This window comes from Oreochromis niloticus, linkage group LG23, assembly GCF_001858045.2.
Source record: "Oreochromis niloticus isolate F11D_XX linkage group LG23, O_niloticus_UMD_NMBU, whole genome shotgun sequence".
Taxonomy (NCBI): Eukaryota; Metazoa; Chordata; class Actinopteri; order Cichliformes; family Cichlidae; genus Oreochromis; species Oreochromis niloticus.
In genome coordinates, this window is record NC_031986.2 from 24718048 (window position 1) to 24737690 (window position 19643).

At 42.7% G+C, this 19643-nt stretch overlaps 1 protein-coding gene across 7 annotated transcripts in view; it reads left to right on the forward strand.

The window, feature by feature from the left end:
- The window catches only part of agap1 (ArfGAP with GTPase domain, ankyrin repeat and PH domain 1), a 170149-nt gene that overhangs the window by 29491 nt on the left and 121015 nt on the right, over positions 1-19643 (forward strand). For 3 of the 7 annotated variants that reach the window (XM_025902792.1, XM_025902793.1, XM_005459167.4), the window contains exon 1: positions 17776-19622. The exons of 3 other annotated variants lie outside the window; for them this stretch is intronic. In XM_025902792.1, coding sequence (XP_025758577.1) covers positions 18482-19622 — 1141 coding nt within the window. In that variant the 5' untranslated portion in view covers positions 17776-18481. Of the gene's footprint in view, positions 1-17772; positions 19623-19643 lie in introns of those variants that run through there. One more of the 7 variants, XM_025902794.1, reaches the window with a different exon arrangement.

A 19643-nucleotide genomic window follows, 5' to 3' on the forward strand; every position in this document is an offset into this window, starting at 1 on the left:
AACTAGGCGATGCAAAGGAATGATACACCTCTCATTGTTTTTCTCCTTTGTGAGGTGTTTGTTGCTGTGAATTGGCACTATATAACTAACATTAAATTGAATTCATACATGGTTTAGGACAGATGATGAATGAGCTGATTTCACAAAATCCCATTCAAACCCTCCAATGGAAATCTGCTGTTTTAACTCACTGATACACATACTCTTCATTTTAGCCTGTGAAATGATGTCATGGTTACACATACTATTATTTAGGTCATTCTGTGGAATTCTGGGACATGTAGGAGGTAATGGGAGGTTTGTAGATAATTGTACCTGTCAGTTTCTCCTTTGTTCAAGCATGATTCAATAAGTGGGCCGATTTCAAACAAAATCCAGCTCAAAAGCCTCCATGGACTAAGAGAAGATGCCGTAACTAGACTACAGCATTCGTTGAGCTGTTGAGTGGAATTCTGGGAGCTGTAGGAGGTCAGCTGGTGTTAACAGGCACATAAAGCGGGCACATTTTAAAGCTTTACAGCCTCGTGAAACCGTCAGTGCCTGTTTAATGAGACACATGCTGGTGCTGAGTGCTGGAGGACACTTTGACCCGGTGCAGGATAAATATTCCTACATCTTCTTTCCCACCAAAAGCTTTTAATGATTAACCAGCACAGAGGAGCCTGACCCAGTAAATCAGAGCAGAGTCACGGCGCCCTCTGCAGGCCACAGCATCCAACTTCCACCTTACAGCTTTGTCTTATGGGAAAAAAAGTGTCATGCTTGACCGTGCGGTATCACTTTAAAATAATTGATTACAGTATTGAGCAGACATTTTATGGTTTACCGCCGATATTGACAGTTTATTTACATTTTTGTGGTGTTTTCACCCTGAAATAGTGTAAAATGTCCTGTAAATAGACTTAAAACATCCACATTTTCTGTCTGGGTGTAAGTTTTGGGCTGCTTCAGAATCTAAACATCATATTTTTCATATTTGACTTATTTAGTTTCATATTTTTAATCCCTTTCAATCCAAAATCTGGTGTTATTTAAGCAAAGTCCTTATTGGATGTGATTCTTGTGGAAGTTTATAGCCAATATTTTTAACACATTGAGTTATTGTGACTATTAATGCCATAATCTCACTTCTTTACTTATTTCAAGACTTTAAGATGTGTTTTTTTTCATATTTCACAATAATTTCATCCTTCTTGTGAGAAAAAACAGCTTTAATCATATATAAACTACAAGATACACAGTGTAGTGTTTTCACAGTGCAGCAGCGCCCCCTGCTGTCAAAAAAGCTCACGTCTTCTTCCTCTCACAGCAGATTTCAGGCTCTGTCTGCTTCTGTGGATTTCTTTGGTGTCACGGCTGTCGGCTCGTGTTTTCCTCGCCGTCACTCACAGCTTTTGTCAGCCCTGAAAGACGATAAAGAGTTTCCAAAGAGGGCACGGCTGCGTTTTTGAGGAGGAGAGCCCTTACTGAGCATGCCCGGGATTTGCTTAATTTATTTTTAAGTAAGTCACAAGAAAAGGGAAAGAAGTTAGAAAAGAAAGCTGGAGCTGGAGGCAGTCTGATGTGAGAGGTTCTCAGAGCGTCTCTGATGATGAAAAGAAGGTCTGAGAGGCCTGAAAGAGGAGCCACTGAGAGCAGAGCCACAATAATAAGACACACAGCACAGCCGAGGGCAGAGAAATAAAACAACCAATGTTAGAGACTAAAGTGATGAAGTGGGTTCAGTATATTTTATATAGGAATATTTTTTTGTCATACTTACAGGGTCTCCTTTATCTGTGACAGATGTTCTTAAATGTTCTGATGTCATTAAGGAAAGTTATCAAAAATTTTCATGAAAAAACAATAAAAAAAAAAGATGATGTGAACAAAATGACTTTTATTTACACAGTCCCTGTCTGTTACTTCTTGCAAAACACGTCCCTATCTTACAGCATGATTTTAACACAATTACACTCACCGAACGACTGAGTGATGGTAAAGAGTTTCCAAAAAGGGCACGGGCGAATGTTAGATGAGGAGAGCTCACCGAGCATGCCCGAGAATTGCTTTCTTTTCTTTTCTTTTCTTTCTTTTTGTTTTTAAATAAATCACAAGAAGGGGAAAAGGTCGAAAAGGAAACGAAAGCTAGCCATATATATGGCTTATTCACACCAGCCACTTTATTAGGTACACATGCTAGTACACCAAGGCGGGCCTCTTTTGCCTTTAGGCCTTCTTTAATTCTTCATGGCATAGTATCGCACAACTGCTGCACATCCCAAAGGTGCTCTGCTGGATTGAGATTTGAATACAGAGAACTAATTGTCAAGTTCAAGAAACCTGTTTGAGAGGCTTAGGTGTGTTGTCCTGCTGGAGAAGCTATAAGCAGATGGATACAACTGTGAGCATGAACGAGTGGACATCGTCAGGCACAATACTCACGCAGGCTGAGGTTAAACGATGCTCAGTTGATGCTAAACCTTTCATACAGGGCACGAGGGAGCCATTCTTTCATGTTGAATATCGCACATCAAGACCAAGTAATGTTTGTCCACTCCAATGTTGGTGAGTCTGTGTGAATTGTAGCCTCAGTTTCCTTTAAAAGGAGTGGCGCACATTGTGGTCTTCTGCTGCAGTAGCCCATCTGCTTCAAGGTTAGATGCTCTTCTGCATACCTTGTTGTAACAAAGAGTTACTTGACTGCTATCTGGGATCAATAAGCCATTTTCACTCAGAGAACTGACACAACACTGAGATGGTTGTGTGGGAAAATCCCATCAGATCAGCAATTTCAAACATGCCAAGTTCAGAGTCACTTAAATCGCCTTTCTTTATAGTTTTGATGCTCAGTTTGAACTTTAGCAGTTCGCCTTGATTGTCTACATGCTCATATATATTGAGTTGCTGCCATGTGATTGGCTGATGGCATAATTGGATTAACGAGTTGATGGTGTAACTAAGAAACCGATCGCCACCAATTTACAATTAGGTCCTGACAGTCAAACAGTTTTTGATCTTTTTTTTTGTTTTTTGTTTTTTTTTGTACTTCCTAGCTGCTGTTTCACGTTAAATCTGACGTGTAGATGTTTGATCTTTCACATACTTTGTGCTGAAGCATCCAAATTATTTAGATTACTGAAGTGTCTGAAACTATATATATTGCCTACACCTTGAAGTCAACACCAAGCCTGTAGTGTTAAAAACTATGTAATTACAGCACACTACTTTCTATTCTCTTCAACACACCAATCGACCAGTTCCTGTAAAACTGATGAAACGCAGCAGGAGAAGTAGCTTTCATGACAAATTCATGTTTACGATTAAAAATACCACAGCGGCTCGGTCACTTAAAGGTTAAGGGAGGTTTTCAGGAGGGATCACTTCCTGAAAATGACATTTGAAACCAGGCAACAGACACAAACATTTAAATATGTAACGGGTGATTAGCTGTAATGCAAAAACTTAAGAAATATGACTCATCCTGGTTTTTCAGCTCTGATGAACTACAAATGTTACTTCATTAAGGTACCACCTCGTATTCTTTTATGGGCGAACTGTAAGACCCGAAGAGCCCGAGAGCTGGGCTTAAACATCTGCACAACATCATCTGCAGATGTCGTGCATCGTCCAGCGGCGCGACCACCAGGAATCAGCTTGTCACATGTCGTGAATGAAGTTCGGCAGAGAATCAAAGGAAGTCGAGATTTCCTCACTTCCTCTCTGTGCTTCATTCAGGGAAGTGGTGTCTGTTACCATGATAATAAACTACAATTGCCGTGACAACCGCAATGTTTCACCACAACAAGTTTCAGTGAGCGACCGCAGAGTCACGACTGAGTTTTATTGACATGCTGGCCGAGTTTATTAGAGCAGAATCTGACACAGGAGCAGAAAGTGGAGCTTTATGGACCAATAAAATAATAAAGACATTAAAACAGCTCAGCAGCCTCTGTTTACATAAATCAAGCAGTTTTTGAGTGGACCCTGGCACAGTGACCTGAGAGCTGTGCTGATAAAACAGCAAAGATCAGTCAGTTGAAAGCTGGACAGCAGGTGGCAGTAGTGAGCTGCGGTGCGTTCGGTATGGGAGGAATGCTGGGAATTTTCTGTGTGTGTGTGTGTTTGGGTGGATGTGTGTGGGCACAGAGTGTGTAGATACTGAGAGTTTAACAGACACCCAGAAATCAAAGGTTGAAGTCCTCAAGTACTCTTATATTTCTGGTATTTAAAGTATTTTATTACTGAAAAATATGTCACTGTACTCAAAGAAAGGATGTTTTAGTTTTGCTGTACTTTACAGAGTTGGGATATTTTCCTACAGGGATACTTTAATAAAGATCTAAGGGTTATTTTGATTGGCTAAGACAGAACAAAACAAGACATCTGATCAGGCCCAGCAAGACCTGATCAGATGTCTTGTTTTGTCCTAAATCCAAAATGCTTTAATTCTCAATTTCTTTTGTGTAAAACTAATAAAAATGCAAACATTTCATATCTAAAAACCTGTAAAGATAAAAGTTTGATGAATTGTTTTTGCTTATATTAATGTTTAATTGAGTCAGGGTTCCTGTACAAAAGACTTGTGGGCCAAAAGGCTTTAGTTGGTTTTAAATAAATGGGAAGTAGGACTTTCCCTGTTACTTTGTCAGACATTGCAGTGTAAATCTGAAAATAAGGTGGCCTGGATGCTCAGATCAGATGTACCAAATGTGAGTGCAGTGCTTATGAAGCATGGTAAATTTTGTACAGACAGTTTTTCAAACATTGAATGGGAATCCAAGGCTCGCAAAATTTCAAAATCTCTGGTAGCCCTTCGGGCAGGCCCTCTTCAGTTTTTGGTAGCCCAAAATAAATTTAAGTAGCCCGAATAAAAAAGAGAGCAATTTTTTTAATGTTTTGTTTCCTTTACAATATTATACATTAAAGTATAATATTGTAACGGAAACAAAAATTAATCAGAAAGTTGTTAAAATACAAATCACAACAACTGTATAAAAATCACAGTCATCAACTCAAATACTTGTTTCTAATTGAACAGAAATTTCTATGAACTTGTAAGAACTGTGTAGAACATGAATCAGTCTGTGTCAGATCCTGAATCTGAAATTTCCACTGAAGTCAAGGGTAAGGGGTGAGTGGAACCAAGATCGAGGCCATTTGCTTTTTGAAGTTTGCAAAGACTGCTAAATTTTGACAATGGTGGTTCACTCTTTGCAACATAGTACGCTTTTGAAAGATTTTTCAGGACTTCTGCTTGTGCTTGGTTTATTTTTAGTATGTTTTTTGCAATTGCTGTTTGTTCTGGGAAAGATATTGCAGACTGAGCAATAATGCATTTCTTGCATTTCTCATGGGTTCTGATGGGGTCTTTCTTAAAATTACTGGTCCCAGTAACAAAGGCGCTTGTCGACTCAAATGAAATGAAACTCACAACACACCTGGCAGAACATGATGTTATTTAGCTCGTCATATTCCAACCACAGAAATTCTTTTGTCCATGAAACCAAAAAAGCTGAGCTTTCTTTTTGCCTCATAGTCTGATTTGTCATAACTTTTCCGTTTTGTGGTAGGCTTTTCATTGGCTGCCCCTTCTTCACCCTGACCTGTCTTATTTGGCTCAGCAGAACTAAAATACCTGCATAAATCCTGCTGCTTTTACACACGTACTTACATAACGGTCAGCGATTCTCTGCGCAATCAACCTCTTACATGTTTAAGCTTGCTGTGGGAGATTTCACTTGTCACGTTTGAATAGTAGCTAATGAGTGATAAGACGATGTCAGAGGAATTGGTGCGCAATTAATCGTCACTCACCAATCAGTGCTGCCGCTCTCTACACACCGTTCGCGCGATCGCAAAGTGAAAGTGAAAGCAAAAAACAAGCGCAAATTCAAACGCGATTTCAATATGTCGTATATTGACAGTGGCTCATCGATGCCAATGACATAATTACTCAGCTACATTTGCGAAAGAATGCAAAAGCATTGACACATATTTTCCCTTCCTATGATAGCCCGACGGGCAGGGCTGAGATAGATTTTGGTAGCCCGACTGGAAAAATCGCTAGCCCCGGGACGTCGGGCTAGCGATTTTGCGAGCCCTGGAATCAGTTCACTGCAGTCCTAAACAATGGTCCAGACCTCTGAAAATGTTCATGTTTGAATGCAAAGTTCCAGTGAGTTAGCCTACCCAGAACACATGCTACCAAGGACCTGTTTGTTTTAATGTTCAACTGGAGAAACAAACCAGTCCCTAATTAACAGTTGTCTTTGTTCAGTCGTTGCTTTCATGAAGTTGGTTTTACATTTTCACTCCAAGTGGAATCTGCACCGAGCTTTGGGGATCCTAAAGTTTAAAGAAAGAAAAAAGTTAGAATGTGCATTAAATAACATTCCTGTTATATTTTTGTAGTAGTTTTCTGATAATGCTCATGCATCAACTTTTCAGGGCAAACAGGGTAAATTCATGTATTAATACTTTGATGTTTAGGTCATTGGTGTTGTGATCTTTTGATACTTCTGAGCAGAATTTTATGAAATTTGGTGGAAAGGTGGAGGAAGATCCCATTAAAATTTAGAGTGGATACAGATTAGATTCTTTAAATTTGCAAAATAGTCCACTGGCTTTTGTAAATTATCCCTGTCTACTAATTAGTATTGTGTATGTGTATGTATTTTTGTAACTCTTTCCACACAAGAGTAAAAAATACTAACTGTGAACAGCCCTGTGTGTATTTGATGTCTGCAGGGAAACTATCTGACTGTCTAATTATGTAAAAATGTTGTCACCAGGCAGCAATGTTGCTCTAAAAGTTGCTGAATTAATCAACTTTTCTGCTGCTGTTAACCTGACCAGATCACAGTTTTCTGATGCACGGTGCTCTGTGATTGGTGGGAACCAATTAGCTGCCTGTGATCCCTGTCACTAACACACACACACACACACACACACACACACACACACACACACACACACACACACACACACACACACACGGGACTATTCACAGGCTCTGAATAATTAATGGATCCCCCTCTCTGCTTTCTAATGATGTCTCTAGGGCATTTATTACATATGTATGTGCATGTGTGCATGTTATGTATGTGCCTCATGATGCACAGCACGCACTCACACACACACACTTCCTGTGTGACATTTTCTCAGAGAATCCCGAGCACGTCTCCAGAGTCTCTGCTGAGTTTCTGCAGCACACACTCGCAGCGTGATGAAGAAATGATCTCTTCTCTTATTTGTCTCATGGTGTGTGTTTGTAACTTATCTAACTTATCAGATCAATCAAGAGTTAAATGTTAGGTGTTTGAAAGGGGCAACAATGAACAGAAACAACTTTTTCACCGTTTAAATAGTTCAGCTTTCTAATTGTAGCGTTACTTTCAGTCTCAAAACCTTTAGCTTACATTTTAAATATCGGACTTCCCACTTTAAATGTTTTCTTTTTTAACATTTCAACATTTTCAACTCAAAATATTTAAACTTTTACCTCGTAAAATGTGAGGACATTTCTTTTATGATATTTAAGCTTTTTTCCCCCAAATAATTATATTTTTCTCTCTGAAATGTTTTGATGCTCATGTAAATATGTCATCATTAATAAAAAGAAAACACTTTTGATAGATCGCACATGGATTTCTGGAGGCTCTTAACTCAAACCAGTTCTTCATTCCCATCCCAAACCTCAACGTAAAGAAAGAAACCACCAAATCTTATTCTTTGGGAACTTTTCACATTTTAACTTAAAAAAAGAATATCAAAATACTTGCAAGCTTGTCAATTAGCAGGACGGAGCTTTTCATGTATTTTATAATATTTTATTGGTTGTTGTAGCTGTTTTTGTATTCATTTGTCATTCAGACATGTCTTTAATCTAAGAAAATGATTCAGAGGACATCACTTTGGTTCTTTTTTGTCATTTTGAGTTATTGTTGTGGACCAATGGATCATCAATAAATAGTGGTTACAGCTTTTCTCAATAGCTAAAGATATTTTCCACTTCTTATGCCAGTTTCCACCTGCTCCTCTTCTCTTTATCTGGGATTAGTGCTGTTATCACTTCACCCCCAGCTGCCCCCTTCTCCTCCTCATCGTCGCCCTCTTTCCTGGTCTGCCTCCTCCTCCTCCTACTCTTTGCTTCCTGGCCATGAACCAATCACCAGCCTCGTTGTAATGCAGCATAACATCAGCCCAGTGTCTGGTTGAGCAGCTATTGTAACCAGATTAAAACACATTATGTGCGCACTCAAACCTCTCGTGGGATTATTGGACATCAGCTGTCTGCGGCCCCCGATCACTCCCTCACACTTACACACACTTGAAGGTGTGTGTTTCAGTTGTGATCTTTAGTTGTTTTCAGATATTCATGAATTCATAATCAGCTGGGCTCCATCTGTGCTGCAGCAGCATCCCGTTTCACTGCCAGTTTTATGCCGTTTATTGTTTTGTTTTTCCACAAACATCTGCTGGTCATATCTGATGCGTTTTTCTCATTGTTTTCCATCTCTTTAATGTTCATTTTGCTCTTCTGTTTATAAGAAGTTGGAAAATTCCTCAAAAACAAACCATAATCAAGCCAGTTTTTCTTCTTTCTTTTTTTTTAAATTGTGAGTTATTTTTTAAGCTTTAAATACTATTAAACTAAAGTATTGGTCTGTCGTTATTCTATAGCCTCTTGTCAAAAAAGGCTATATTTTAACTTAAAAGTGATTAAGTAGTCAATTTCACCCAATTTTGTAAATTCAGAGTAATTCATTTTACAGCACTACTTTCTGTTATTATAATGTTACTTGTTGTCGTCTTTGTATCCCACCAAAGTTGAAGCTTAATGTGGACTTGACCACACATACTCTTAAGTCCAGTTTTGAACCTTCTGTAGCTTTATAGCCACCACCATGTTTCCTTTGTGGAGCCACAAGTGACCATATATGTGTAGGACTAAACTGTCACATAACTTAAACTAGCCTATTTAGGATGCTGCATCCGGAGCACAGACTTATTGGACTGTCTGTTAGTATAATTAACCGCACAGTAAGCCAAATTACTTGTTAGACAACTGGATTCAAAAGTGCTCCAGAAGGGACAGACCGAGCATACACTTTGACGTTACGCTGATGACATGATTCAGTTTATTACCAAATCCCACAAATCGGTTCAAACGTGGTCCAGGTCTATTTCTGTAAGTCAAGGAGGCCACGCCCCTAATAATACAAACTGTTAACCTTAATACAGTTATAAAAAACTTCACTCTCGATATAGTTGTTATGAAGGGGAAAATTATGGAGACCAGCCTCTAAACATGTTTGTTGGACATTTTAATTTCTGTGGGGACACACTCACCATTGGAGCTAGCCTCTTGTGGACATTAGAGGAACTGCAGTTTTTGTCTTTTTAATGAGAAACATTTGAGTAAAAGCACAGGGATAAAGAAAGCTTGTGTATACGATTTGACGTCAGAGACCACCGTAGCTTTTTAATGGTTTGAGGTTGGTAACCACATGATCCCCATGTCTCTTGGAGAGAAGCTGCCCTGTGTGTCTGCACATGCTCAGTGAGCAAACACACACACACACACACACACACACACACACACACACACACACACACACACACACACACACACACACACACCCCTTTCAGGTGCCAAGCCAGCCGTGCATCGCCCGGCCCCATCCCATCCCCTCTCATTGCCCCTCCATTTGCATCTCCATGGCAACAGACTGGGCGTCTGGAGCGTGGGGTGGGGCAGGTTTCTCTTCTCTCTCCTCGTCTCCACATTTACTCCATCTCCATTTTTGATTTGCATAAATCTGTTCAAGGTCACCTGTGAGATGGGAGTCTGTGTGTTTGGTTTCCTAATGATGTGGGAACCAAAGAAAGGAAATCCCCACGCATCATTAAAGCTGAGAGGGCAGGGTCTACACACAAGTGCCTGATAATGTCATACATCATATTTAAAAGCAGTTGGTGTTCAGAATCATTTTGTTTCAGAGTCAAAACTGTTTCCTCTCAGCTGAGGACGCCCCGTTTCTTTGGAGTGAGGTCAGAATCTGAGCCACTGTCTGTGTGTTATGTGCAGTAGGTGGCGCTAGAGTAAGCCTCCAAGGAGCACTGGTCTGGCATCTTAAAAAAAATCAATATCCTTAAGTGGATGCTCTGTTTTGATCATTTTCACCAATTTCTTTGCTCTTTCTGACAAGAAAGTGAAGCCGCTCCTCTCCACCAGACTCCATTCACAAAAACAGGAATTTTACCTCACAACAGAATTTGTTTGCCTACTTTTGCCTTGATTGTTTAGTTAGCTAAATTATGTGAACTTGGGGTTTTAAGGAGATAGTTTAGATCTGAATAAATGGGTCAAAAACAAAAATGACAGCAGCTTCTGTTTTCTTTGAGGAAAAATCAGTTTTTGTGAATGAAGTCTGGTAGGTATGAATAGCATGATTTTTTTTTTTTTCTCATTGTGTGTTATTTGTGTGAACTTGTGTGTAGCTTAATGTATACCTCCACAGTTGTTCTTATTATTCAAACCTATTGTTATTATTAACATTTAAACTTAATGAAAGAAAACTGGAATCTGCAACACAACACGCTGGGCTGATTTATTTCTCCAGATGTCTCCACATGCGCAAAACTTCATTGTAATTTGTCTGATTAAAATTACTAATGCAGTTTATCCCTGTTTGCAGAAGCATGTTGTGACTGTTTCTCTTCTCTTCTCTCTCCTCATGTCCTCCTGATGTTGGCTCACCTGTCCACCTCCTCCAATCACAGGTAAGAGAAGTAACACTGCGTTTAGTTGTTGGACGTCTCTGTAGCCTAAAACAGGACTATGTCTCCTTTATTTGCTGTTTGACCTTTGACCTCTGTGCTGTTGAGTCATTAAGATTTTAGCTGTTGAAGCTGAGTTGGCTTCTTTAAGTGAAGCATGCTTATGAGTGTGCAGATGTGCAGCACCTCCTTTTCCTCCTCCTTCCTCCCACCAGAGGGGGACACTCCCTGCCTGCTCCCCCCTTTCTCTCCCTTCTCCTCCGCCCCCCTCTGCTAACTGACCCATTTTCCCCCGTCTCCAGGGGTTGAGGGAGAACGTGAGGCAGTAAGTGGAAGGGAGGGCGTTGTACCTCCCGCTGCTCCCTAAGTCTTTGATGCAGAAGAAAAACCCTGAACTCCTGCAGGATGAGGAAGATGAGCGTGTGTGTGTGTGTGTGTGTGTGTGTGTGTGTGTGTGTGTGTGTCATGTTTGATTAGAGTGCTCCCCGCTGGGTGTTTGCTAAACATGATTGTCACAGGAGCTTGTCTTTAACCTGTTGTCAGGAAGTGTAAAACTAATGTTCTTTTACTGGCTTTTTCACACAAATACAAATAGACCAGCGATTTTCCCCATCATTGCACACCTGATTGTTTGCGTTAAAGGTATAGTGAAATATATTTTAAGATTAATTAACAGGAAGAAAAAAAGGATACTGTACTCATAAATGTCCTGTACTGTACTCAGTGGTATCAACAGCAGCCTTACTTTGGGATATCCTCACTAACGTGACTAATGGCTGTCATCAGTCAGATGATCTTCTCTGGCTAATTGACCTGCGCCAGACTTCTTTTACAAAGTTTACTCCCTCTTTCAGACTAAATAAAGGCAGAGGCTCTTACCTCAGCTGTCAATGCTGGGTGAAGTTATGGTGTACAGTCTAAATTTAATATTTTTGGGTGATGTTTTGTCCCACAGCGGCAGGAAGAGTAAGAAAACAGAACTGCAAGCGATCGTCTATAGACTGTAACTTTAGCAGGTTTCTATCCAACTGGAACCTATGTGTACCTACAAACTCCTAGTTATTATTATTATTATTGTTATAAAGCATACTCAAGAGTTATTGTTGAAAACTTTTGACACTGTGCCCATTTTTGTTTAAATTTTCACTCTGTAGGCTTTAGGGGGCTGAAGGCACCCTGGTCTAAATTAAATTGTACGTACAGGAACTTTGGGGGCGGGCCTTGCAGCTCTGAATATTAGTTGTGAGCATTCAAAGATGTTCATCAGCCTTTTATAGAATGCCAGATGTTTTCTTGGAGACAAAAAAATACAATGATGAAAAAATTAAAACTGAATGCAGATTGAATTTAAACAGCTATGTTATTGATTTTCATTCATGGTAAACAGTTTTTATACACCGCCTCTGCTTTATCAGCTCTTCTCTGACAGTTTAAAATGATTCGTCAAGCTGAAATCCTCCACCACAGTTCAACATATATTTGCAGTTTGATGAGATCTGTCTAGCGTTCCGTATCGAGTAAACGTCTCCGGCTGTTTGAGTCATTTTAACACGTTTTAAGGGCCGAGCAGTTAATCCCAGAGACGGCCGACTCGACTTGAGATACAGAGGTGTGTGTTTCTCCCTCGTGGAGGTGCGGCGTGTCAGACATGCTTTGGCAGTGTCTGCAGAGCTGCATACATATTTCATGTGATGCAGCCAGAGCGTGCCGACACAGCAGATGGATGCTGGGATGGTCAGTGAGCAGATACACACCACCTCTCTGTCTCTTAGTTTACCTCTGAGCTTGTCTGTTCCTGATGTATTGATCAGTATCAGTGCTTTAAAATGAGCCTTGTTTTATAACTTTATGATTTATGCATCTGTACTCATGTAACGCTCGCTGAGACCCAAAGTGACTGAAGTGACTGGCTGGTAGATCAGAGTCTCTTAGTACATTCAAATGACTGCTATTAGTGTTAAACTATATTATTAAGACTTCTTCACACTAGATTCTAGTGTGTTTATATAAAACCAATAAAATAAATGGCCTGATTCTGCATCTGTGGGTGTTTATGTCATTTCAGGATCAAGAATTGGAATTATGATCCATAGAAAGATTCATTCTTCCTAAGTGTTGCTTAATCGTCTCTATTAAAGGGCGTCTGCATGCATTTAGAATTGAAACATCTAAATGTAACTAAATCTAAAACTAATATAGCTTGAAAGGACACCAGCAGGGTGTAGCTTTGGCCTTTATTAAACTGTAAATAGTTGCAGGATATCAGTGAGTAGTATTTTCCCAATAATCCCAATAATCATGAGGGCAGTTGCTCAAAATCCCTTGTTAGAGAGCGAGGTTGGACGGCACTTTAGAGCGGATTACATCGGCACTCACTGCGTCTCCAGAGACCTCAGAGAAAACTAAACATGTGTAAAGTCTATATTAAATATAACCTATAGCTGTCATCCTGTTTCTAAGCCACTAAAATAAAGAAAATAAAGTGAAATTTGCCTTGAAGAAAGAGGCGTTTCCCCAAAGGTGCTCCAAAACCATAAGGAAGATATGAATTCAAGATCTGTTGAAAACCCAGGAAAAAGACGTGTGTGTAGTGTCATAGGAGCAGTAAAGTGTTTCTGAAGAGGTGATTTCTATTCATTCAAGGCTTCAAACGTTATTTTAAAGCTTTTCCTTTGCCTTAAATGCAGCAGCAGAGCTGTTTCCAGACACTTCTTGGTAATCCCATTTAACAGCCATGTCTCCATCTTTTCCTCCATCGGTTTTCAGTCTCCACCTGCCGGCTGCAGTTGACCCCCGGTTAATCCCGCTGTGCTCGCAGATCACCATTTCAAATATCCAGCTGCTTTGTGTCTCCTTCTATAAACCTCGCCGCAGTGACCCTCTCTGATGTGGCGGTGTTTGTCCGCGCTCTTGCCGGGGTTGGGTGCTGCAGGGCCCGATAAGGGCAGTGGCGGCGGCGGGGTCCCCAGAGAGCCAAGGACAGATTAAAGCCCTGCAGACCTCTGCGGACGCTCAGATTCCAACTTTACTGCAAACAGCCTGCACCAGGAAGCTTAAACTCACAGGAAAATGAGAAATAACCTTCCTGAAAGTGTGCCGGCTATAAATCCCTCTCACTGGTATCTGTCAGAGGTCAGGACCCCACACGGGGTCACCAGATAAATCTGGGAGGTCACGAGATGATTAACGAGAGGAAAGAGAAGACAAATCCTCACACACACACAAAAAACTAACAGCTCATTTTGGAGGACGTCGAGATAAAGCAGCCTCTTACCGCAGACAGCTCTGATCTGTTTCTGATCGAGCTGATCGATTGGAATTAACACAGCGCTGACTTTGACGAGACCTTGTCATCGTCCTGACCAAAAGCACCCACCATCTAAGTGCCCTTGAGCACTCTTTTACCTGCAGAGGGTAGAAATAGATGGTTCCCCCCCCCATAATTTCAGTCTTTGTTTGCTTTCTGCTGCAGACTTTACCTTTTAAGAGGGAGGGCACCCTCAAAGGGAGAGCGCCTCACTGTGTTTGTACCAGTTATTGAGCCAGCAACCTAAAGCCTTTAAAACCTATTAATTTGAAAGCTGCATTAGTTTCTGGACTTGATTTTCTTCCTCATTAAAGTCTTAGAAACTCACGTTAGTGTTCTGGGGTTAGAAAATGATATTATGGAAGAAAAACTGATGAGTTAGGTTTGGGTTAAAATGCATCGGTTGCCACATCTTTTAAAGATTGGTTGCCATGGGGACCCCTCCAAAGACGTTATATTCTGCGCACAAAATATCTGAATATCTGGATTAAGGTTGTGAAGCATCAGTCTAAATGGAGAAGCTCAATTCTACTGCTTGTATCCGCGACCTGATGGGCGAGGGAATGACTGTAGATTGACCAAAGTCGACAGATTCAGCTCCATCTTCACCACAACAGATTACTACACAAATATACTTACTGTTGAAATACACTGCTTATACAGCTGTGCTCATGGACCCAAAAAACGTGACATTTTGTGTCCATGAACCGAAGCTCTCATGTCCAGACCAAGGTCTGACCTCATGGTTGCCCGATTGAACGAATAAATTGATTGCAGGTGTTGAGCTGAGTTGTACACAGACTGTCCCTCAGGACAGGTTGCTGTTTTTTTTCCGGTTTGAGAACCAAACCTTCAGAAACACGAGGACTCGCTGGTTGTTGGACTAATGGAGGTGCTGACCATCTTGACCGTCATGTCCATTGCGTCAGGTTAACAGATTAGTCTGTGTCGTGATGTTTGTGGCGGTGTGGCATCCAACTTCCGCCTGCTCGGTGACAAACCTGCAGAAGACGGTTTTCATGTCTCCACCTGCTGTGACAGACTTCCCCGCCAGAGTCAGGAGCCGCATTGGTGGCTGCGACATCACTCGAGTTATCTCACATCTGAGTCCGAGGCTGCGGCGGGATGAAAGGCTGCGAGGTGTGTTTGATGTCATGGAGGTGCAGCGTGCGTTGGCGTGTAATTTGCCATCTCGGCGTGGAGTTTGTTTCCACCTTCCCCCTCCTCACCTTGATGCATGATGTTTCCAGCTTCGTGTGACGACTTTACCCATCTCCGTCCAGCTGTTTCCACCTGTGCTTGAGCAACGGCGACCCTCTGTGTCCATCTGTCGTCAGGTGGAGGTGCGTTTGATGTTCGGTGTCTCGTTAGAGGGGGGAGGGGGCACATTAACCACCTTTATGTGCTTCCCAACCGAAAAGTGGAAGGAGAAAGTTGCCCTCGGCTGCTCGTCTAATCTCGATTAATCCCACTAATCATCCACCCGGCGTCAGAGGCTGAGGCCTGACGGTGAGGAAGAGGAGGGTGAGTTAATCCTCCCCCGCACTCCTCCTCCTTGGAGATGAAGGGAGGCACTTCAGAGATGAGAAGTCGTGATGAAAGAAAGCGCTGAGAGAACGAGTTTCCACTCAGGATTTCGCTTTAATTTAGAAACTGATCAAAGAAGTGCAGGTCACGTGACAAACAGCAACTGCAGACCCACTTCTCACTTCCACCTTAAATATTTCAAAGTTGGAGCGGTGATGGAGCTGCACATGCTCATAGTGTCCCTGGGTCTAAACACAGGAGGACCCCCTAAACACAGCATATGTGTAATCTTTGCTGTGGGGTACCTGAAGGTAAACAGTGTTTTTAAGGAGGATTTATTCTTTCAGTCTGCTCTTTTAACAGCCCAGAAGCCCGCACCTTCATATTTTTCCAGTGTGCAGATCTATGGAAGCCACTTCTCCATCTTTTTCGTTTCCTCATAACTTCATAGGTTGGGGATATATCCAACCTAAAGGCAGAATCACTTCCTCAACTCCACTAAGGCTGAACTCCTTAGTGTGTTATTACTGCGATCATCAACACGAGCCCGGTGTTTCAGGGACTGTAAAACAGGAGGGAGAAACTCAGATCTATGTTGGAATTTAGTGGTTCCTCTGGAGATGGAGACCTCTTTCAGACTTTTCAGTTTCTGCGTCTTTATTTTTATGTTTCTTGCTTACTGTTTGGGATTAAATCAGTGTACTCTCAGGTTCAATTAAACATCACTTAAATGTTTGTGTGTATTCCACCGTCAGAAGCTCCTCTTTCTGCTGCTTCTTCCACCTCAAATTTGATTTTGTGCCCCTCTGGGTGCAGCTTTTGCCTCCATGGCTGCCTGGAGGCTTCAAAGAGCTTGACAGGCAGAGAGGAGAAAGAGGAGGCTCCACCCCTGCTTTAGAGGAGGCGGTGCAGACGGTAAAACCAGAGCTGGAGTTTGCTCTCGCGTGACCCCGCTACTGCCCCGCTGACCTACATGTAGATCAGAGCAGGAAGTAAAGCCACAGTTTAGGGTCATCAGGTCCTCAGCATTTATTTTAGGAAAGTTTCCAGCCTGCTGCAGGGAGAACATGACAGAAACCCGCTCCAGAATATAAAATCCATGCTTCAGTAGCCAAAGTATGGAAGACTGAAACTGCCAGAAAAAGAAAAAAAAAGTCAATTATCAAAATAATAATAAATAATAATGTTGCTTAATAAAAATAGATAATTAAAAAACAAAATAATTGCAAGTATGGTGTCATATTTGATATTTAGTTGAATTTGCATATACATATACATATATATATATATATATATATATATATATATATACACACATGTATGTAGTTTTTTTCTAACTCATTATTGCAAAAAGGGCACTCTACTTCAAAGGGTTATGTAAATAAAAGAAAAAAGGGAAGAAAATCCAAATTTAAACAGGAAGGTAAATAAATGCAAGTAATATTTAAAATGAAACGCATACAGAAGCAAACCAAATCGGAAGCATTCATTTATGTGAAATTTGATAAATTAATGAATAGCCATGAATGTTTTTTAATTTTTTGTTGTTGTTGCATTTATATTTGTTATTTATATATTCATTAACACATTTATTTTTTATTTTAGTACTTTTGGTCCTCCATAAGAAAATCTTAATGCCATCCTATTTGTTTTTCATATTTCAGGACAAAAGAATTGTATTACAAAAATAGAGATAAACAAGCTTCAATGGACAAACCAATAAAATAAACACATAAACAAAATAGTGAATAAGTGAATTGAAGCCTAAAATGTCAATTAGTATATTTTTTATGAATAAGCTGTTGCATATATATATTTTATTACTTCATTCTTTCTTTCTAATTTGGGATTTTCAGTCCTCCTTAAATGTGTTTGAATGGGTGAATAAATAAACTGTTTGTACTTAAATTTTCTTTTAATTGGAATTTATTTTAATTTAATTGAATTTTTTTTTTTTTATTTGGGGGGGGGGGGGGGGTTGTTTTTATTTTGGCAGCTTCAGGTCTCCATAGGTTTTAAGCCATAGTGAGGAGAAAATTGTCCTGCTCTGTGTTGGTGCCGCTAACAGAGCCTCTAAAATAGCCCAGGCTCTGCTGTAAGAGTAAATAATAAACACGTGGTTTAACACTCCGGTTCCTGTGAGTATTCCGCTCCATGTTTTCCCATCATCCTTTGCTGCTGCCGCTGGCCGGTGTTGAGTGTGTGTCTGTGTGTGTGTGTGGAGCGGAGATCGCTCAGAGTGCAGCGGCGGACGGTGCGGTGGCTGTCCAGTCCGGTGTTTACTGTCAGCGGATTAAAGTGTGAGCGGAGGTCCGGGTCCGGATCTTCAGCTGGAAATTCAGCGGCATTTGGAGCACAAGTGAAGCCGGTTTGAGGAGCGAGAGGCCCGGCTGGCTGCTGCGCGTCGCTGCGGGGGATGTGCGTACACAATGGGAGACGGTCCGGGACTCGAACAGCGTCTCCCCGCCCGGTTTGGTTTGTAAAGACACCGCAGCTGGAGGCGGGACTCAGCGCGGAGTGAGGACCTCCTCTGACCGGGCAGGACGCCTAAGACGCCGGGCTGAGCTCAGCTGTGAGCCCCGTGGGAGCCGCGGAGGACGCGCCTGCGTGTCGTCAATCCCGCTGGGATGAACCCCGAGTGTCTCCTGCGTTCTAAACCGCTGTTTACACATCTGGATGAAGAGGAAAGCCTGGGTTTGGAGCTGGTTTATGGAGTTAATGCATGTTAGTTTACTGGATTTACCCGCAGACCCATCAGCAGCCTGCAGAGGTTAGTGCTCAGAGGATAAAACGAAAGGAGCAGTTCACAGTTTCCCTTTGAATCCGAATATTTTAAAGTAAAGGAGCAGTTCACAGTTTCTCACATGAGCTTTGAAGGAGGCGATGTACCTGCTGGACAGTAGCAGCTCTGAGAGGATGGAGAGAGGAGCTCCTCAGAGAAAGACTGTGTACCGGATCTCCCTCACGCTGGTGAAGAGGGAGAGCTTAGAGGATGAGGGGTCGGTGCCCCGGCGGGCAGAGAACCCAAAGGTGGGCGCCTTCAGGCGTGAGGGGTCGGCAGAGGTGCAGCGGGGCGGTCTGCTGGAGCAGCTGAAGGAGGTGGAGGACGAGTCGGAGGACTTTTCTTCTTCCCACGGCTACATGCGGAACTTTAGGACGTTCAGCACGGGCCAGCTGGAGCTCGGCAGGCTGAAGATCTGCAGGAAGCAGCTGCTGCAGCGGGGCGCCAAGGCCACCAGTCCGCTGGCGGAGCCTGGGCAGGAGGAGGGCGGCGAGCGGGAGGTGGAGGAAGCACCACAGGCGCTGGTGGAGAACGGTTGCGTTGGCGAGCAGAAGAAGAAGCTCCTGAAGGCGAAGAGCGTTGAGGAGCAGAGCTCGGAGCCCATGAGCAGCGTCGGGAAGCTGACCCACTCTAAAAGTAACGGGACGCCGTCCACAGAAGGCCCCCCGGAGACTCCACCTCCTCTGAAGCGCCCGCCCGGCCTGCTGCGCCGCAGCTTCAGCTTCAGGCACTGGAGCGGTGGTGAGCTGCTGCGCCTGCGGGCGCTCTCCAAAGACAAACACCACAGCAGCTCCGGCTGCATCGGCCAGGACGCCGCAAAGGATGCCGAACCGGCTGCGCCGCTCCCCTCAGCCCGCCTCCTCGACCCCACCAGAGAGAAGAGCAGGACACTGGAGGTCGGCGCCGTCCTCAACAAGACGGACTCCATGTCCGAGCTGAGCCGCTGGGAGAGGGCGCAAGGCAGCAAGAACCGCACACTGGACAACAGCGACCTGCTGCGGCTGGCGGCAGAGAAGGACGCTGCCGGGGCAGCAGGTGGAGGCTTCTTGCTGCGGGGAGGTGGGGGACGCTCCAGCGAGCGGCGCCTGGTTCGCTTCTTCAGCGGGATCTTCTCCAGGAGGGACGGTGCTTCCACATCCACACCGGTGGGGAGCCCTAGCACCAACAGGTCGCTGCGCCGCAGCCGGAGGATGGCGCTGTCACAGTCCAGCACGGAGAGCATGAACGGAGGCAGCACTGACGGTAAACACACATCAGCTGGGT